The 5,363-nt window shown below is 35.5% G+C and overlaps 1 protein-coding gene across 1 annotated transcript; it reads left to right on the forward strand.

Moving 5' to 3' along the window:
• The first annotated feature begins 335 nt into the window (after window positions 1-335).
• Window positions 336-5,114, forward strand: LOC112016215 (G-type lectin S-receptor-like serine/threonine-protein kinase CES101). The gene is made up of 6 exons (XM_065772418.1): window positions 336-1,428; window positions 3,500-3,711; window positions 3,903-4,113; window positions 4,214-4,451; window positions 4,564-4,714; window positions 4,803-5,114. The coding sequence occupies exons 1-6, from the start codon at window positions 336-338 to the stop codon at window positions 5,112-5,114; spliced, it is 2,217 nt and encodes a 738-aa protein (XP_065628490.1).
• Window positions 5,115-5,363: the final 249 nt, after the last annotated feature.

A 5,363-nucleotide genomic window follows, 5' to 3' on the forward strand; every position in this document is an offset into this window, starting at 1 on the left:
TTGAAGGCCATGCATTCTTGTAATTAAGGTGAAAACCTTTTAATTGTGTGGTTGTTGTGGCATGCTCAACCCTCTTGGTTGGGTTTGCTTATGACAAAGTCAAATGGTCAATTTGAAATCATCCAAGTCAATTGTTTCCGGTTTTCCAGGATTTTTAGACTAGGCCTATTCAGCAAAAAACAAAGTCAATTGTTTACGGCTTCCAGGATTTTTAGTCTAGGTCTATCACCTGCCTCTTGCATGAGAGCTTCTTCTGCCATATTCGCACTTAAATATGAACTGATCCCTTCCTCTACCACAAGATCTCGCCAAAAAATCAAAGACTGTTGTTAGTTATGGCAAACAAAATACGAAAGCTTATCCTCGGTCTTTTATCTTTGCTATTCTACTTAGGGCCTTCCAGTTCCCTGCAGCATGATACATTAGTGCAAGGACAGGAACTCGAATTTCTGGCTGAATTATATTCAGCTAGTGGAAAATTTAAAATCGGATTCTTCGACCTCACAAGTGGTCCCTGCTACATAGGAATATGGTACAACGACAACCGTTTCCGTGAAAACAATACCGTGTGGGTTGCCAATCGTGACAATCCAGTAACTCCTGGAAGTCTCACCATTGATGATAACAGGAATTTGAAAATTACATACAACGGAGGTCTTTCTATTGTACTGTACTCCGGACATGAAGCTAGTAATGTAAGTGCTGTTATACTTGATACCGGCAATTTTGTACTGAGTGAAATCAGTTCAGGGCGACAATTGTGGCAAAGTTTTGATTATCCTAGTCACGTACTTCTGCCAGGAATCAAGCTTGGAGTAAACCGAAAAACGGGGCAGAGATGGTTTCTAACATCATGGAGAAGCCCGGAGGTACCCGACTCAGGAAACTTTACCTTTGGCCTCCATCCTAATCGCACAGATCAATTGGTCATCATGTTGCACGGGGAAATCTACTGGACTAGTGGGTATGTCAACTCATCTTCATTTCGCCTAACAAATTCCAACTACAGTTTTGACTACACATCGAATGAGAACGAAACATACTTCAGCTACTCTGCTGCGGACATATATTCCCCACAGTTATCGATAAATTACTTGGGAGTACTTTCTGATGATAAAGGCGTTATAGTTGATTGTACTTCTGCTTCCTCTTATTTAAATGAAGGATGTGTGGCCAAAGAGAAATGCGGGAGCCTTAATGAGACATTTTCTCGAGTTTTCGGTTCATGGCATGACATAGATGGATTCAAGTTTAATGAAGGTGACAACCTGACCCTTATGGATTGTAAGGCCAAGTGCTTGAACAATTGTTCTTGTGTTGCCTATGCATCTACAAATGAAGAGAATCAAACTGGCTGTGAGATTTGGAGCACAGGGCCTGGAATTGCTTCGACAGATGCTAGTATGCGACGGACAATATACATCCTTGGTAAGTCTAATTAATTCATGCTCGAGACTAATCAAATTAATGTGCATATTATTGATGTATTACATGTAGATATAACATATATACTATTAACTTAATTTTTGAAAATTGAAGCAACAAATTGATATAATTAATATTTGAAGAGCCTAGATTTTGAATGTAACACCCCAATCCTCCTGTCAACAATATTTTCCACTTTGAAGTCCACACCCCTCATAGCTTTGTTTCTCCCAAGTAAAGAGCATGAAAAAATGTGTTGTTAATATTTTGGATATTCAACCCACATGTAAAGCATTCCCCTTTACCACACCCAGGCCATGTGAGATTTAATGGATAACCCTCACCTCATCACACTGATGACCCTTACTTTGTGCTTGGAAGTAGGGATGGCAAAACAGGTCAGAATTTTTTGACCCAACCCAAAAAATACCCGACTCAAACCCAATTTTTTTCACCCAAAGCACAAACGGGTTGACTCGTGACCCGACCCGACCCGAACCTTTTTTTTTTTTTAGTTACAATAGAGTTAAAAATATAGATTTAAAATTGTAGACTTGTGTGAAAAACATTCACAAGTGTGAAAATAGTGAAACCAAAGTATCAAATTACCGTAAATTATGAATGCTTAGACCTATTTTTTAACAATTTATGTCCATAATAAACGGCTTTTCAAAATAAATTATGATATTTCCTAAAGTGTGTGTTGCTTAACAATGATATGATATTCATAAAAAAGATCATGTATAAATAAATAAACAATCAAACTTTAATGTATATCTCAAATTAAAATAGAGTGCCAACTACAATTGATAATATATTATAAAATTAATTTTCAAGATCGTAAATTTCGTATATGTTTTTATTTTTTATCAAATGAGTTATCCAATAAGTTATTTGTAATTTTGTTTTATATTTTGAAATATTGATATTGTGTAGAAATAAAACTTGCATATTTGTTTTACTTATCGTTGTGTTATTTTGTTTTAGATAGCAATGCAAAGATTTGTATAATTTTAAAATTATTGAATAAGTATTAATAAGTTTAACTGAGTTCATTCTTGACATAAGTAGTGAATTCAAAGTAACGCATTTTACATCAAGTAGTGGCAAATACATGTATGGTTGTCAAAATCTTGATTTGGATTCTACAATCCTATGATTTTGCGATCCCACCTGCCAAAAATGATCCAGATCTTTCAAGGATCTTTGCAATCATTTAGGATTGATAGGATCATATCATTCTGATGATCTCAAATGACATTGGTTTCTTGTAATCTTTTTTAACTTGACATAAAGTTTAGCTGGACCAATATGAAAAATAAAATCCTAATACACCAAGTTTTTCCACTCTAATGTAGAGAGAATGTCAGTTGGACCCAAATAAAAAATATCCCGATAGAGTGTCATGTTTTGAGGTTTTTGACCCGAACTCATTTTTAACCCGCTTAGAATGACTCGTGTTTGACCTGCAACCTGATTGACCCAACTGAATCCAACCTGACCCAACTGAACCCAACTCGACCCGCCCGTTTTGCCATGTCTACTTGGAAGAAACAAAGTCGTAAGGGGTATGGACTCCAAAGTGGACAATATTGTTGATATAGGTTTTAGGACTATAATGGAAACTTTGAGAATGTATAGAATCAAAATCTTGTACAACCACAAAGAGGCTGAATCTCAAATGATTTGAAGCCTCTAGGGGTCAAAGAGAAACAATGAATTTTGTGAGTCTTATTTTGATTTCTAACGCACAAGCAATCATGCAACTTAAATCATAGTAAATCACAAGAAAAAGAAAACTGAATAGAAATACTGTTGGTAGTATTATTGAAAATATGTTTGTACATGTAGCGAAAAACGTAGCAAACGGGCGGGTGAACAGGTGGTGGATATGGCTAATCATGGCAGTAGGGGCAATTATTATTACGTTGTTGTGTTGTTTAGGCAACGCAAAATGGAAAAAATGCAGAGTGGAAGGTAATTGATGCTCCTACTATAGATTTTTAGATATATTATTTATCATCAAGTAGAAAGAAAAAAAAAAATTAACTAATATTTTATATATGTTTATTAGGGGAGAGAAAAAAGAAACAAAAATTGCTCATACAAGAAATTGGAGGTAATGCAATACCTTCCACAGTAAATGACAAAGTGAAGAAACAAAATAAAGATGGACAAGCTAGCCATGAGTTGCAAATCTTTAGCTTTGAAAGCATTTCTGTAGCTACAAATAATTTCTCAACCGAAAGTAAAATAGGAGAGGGTGGCTTTGGTCCAGTTTATAAGGTTAATTCTTCTCTCTCTCTCTCTCTCTCTCTCTCTCTCTCTCATAGCCTAGCTAATCCAATTTATCCGGTCAATAAATTAACACTTGAGGTGAGCCCAATTGCTAGGTAGAATCTTGATACAAAATTAAATAATGTAACCAGAGATTGATTTAAGATGATATGAGTATGACTAATATAATATAATTTCAGGGTAAATTATCTGATGGACCAGAAATAGCAATAAAAAGACTTTCAAGAAGTTCTGGGCAGGGATTAGTAGAGTTCAAGAATGAAGTGATTCTTATTGCCAAGCTCCAACACACTAATCTTGTTAGGCTTTTAGGGTTTTGCATTCAAGAAGAAGAAAAACTACTAATCTATGAGTACATGCCCAACAAAAGCTTAGACTTCTTCCTCTTTGGTAGGACGTGGTTATTGATTATGAAAGTTTACTTATGTGAAGATTTTTTCTTTCTTTTATATAAAGTCAAAACAACACTTTATCATTTTCTTGCTATCAGATTCTACTAAAAAGTATTTATTAAGTTGGAGGACACGCTTCAACATAATTGAAGGCATTGCTCAAGGACTTGTTTATCTCCACAAATATTCAAGACTAAGAGTAATTCACAGGGATTTAAAAGCAAGCAACATTCTACTTGATGAGGAGATGAATCCGAAAATATCTGATTTTGGCATGGCAAAAATATTTGGGTTGAAAGGATTAGAAGAAAACACAAACAGGGTTGTTGGAACATAGTAAGTATGCATTTCATTTCAAGCAAGCATAATTTAATTATATTTGTCTATATGCGCACATGTATATATTTGCTTGTTCATGCTAAAGCTCATTGGTCACTTTTTACTTCAGTGGTTATATGTCCCCAGAGTATGCAATGAACGGTGTTGTTTCAATAAAAATCGATGTATTCAGTTTTGGGGTTCTACTATTAGAAATCATGAGTGGCAAGAAAAACAATAGTCGCGATCACTTTGAGTATCCACTCAACCTTATAGGATATGTAAGTTTCTTAGTTAACCCTTCTTAACCAATACATGGACTTTTGAACTTAATGGTTAACATTGTATGAACAATTGGACTTGTATCAGGCATGGCAGTTATGGAATGAAGGTAAAAGTTTGGAGCTTATAGACCCAACAATACTAAAGGAATCATGCCTTCCATTTGAAGCATTGAGATGCATTCACATTGGTCTCTTATGCGTACAGGATCAGGCAAAGGATAGACCCACCATGCCAGATGTTGTTTCTATGCTTTCGAATGAAACTCTTAAACTATCTTCTCCAAAACAACCTGCATTTTTTACCAACACAATTGTAGAAGACTTGGGGGTTTCAGAAATTAAGCCAAAAAACTGTTCAAGAAATAGTGTCACAATTTCTGTGATGGAAGCCAGATAAATACTAAAATGCAATAGTTATGTATGAATGTGTGGTATATACATGCCCATGTTTTTTGAGGACAAATGGCATAATGTACATGCCCATGTTAATAGGGTGTGAAAGTGCTTTTTTTTCTTAGCACACAGGACTAAGTAGAGACAAGGATCTCGGGCCCAAATACTTGTTGTTTTGGTGGACTGGACTTGGTTCACCGCAGCTAAATAGGGCCGATTACGAACCAAGTTGTGTGCAAGTCACATAAAGCTC

The sequence above is a fragment of the Quercus suber genome, unplaced genomic scaffold (genome assembly GCF_002906115.3).
Source record: "Quercus suber isolate HL8 unplaced genomic scaffold, Cork oak 2.0 scaffold_58, whole genome shotgun sequence".
Lineage (NCBI taxonomy): Eukaryota > Viridiplantae > Streptophyta > Magnoliopsida > Fagales > Fagaceae > Quercus > Quercus suber.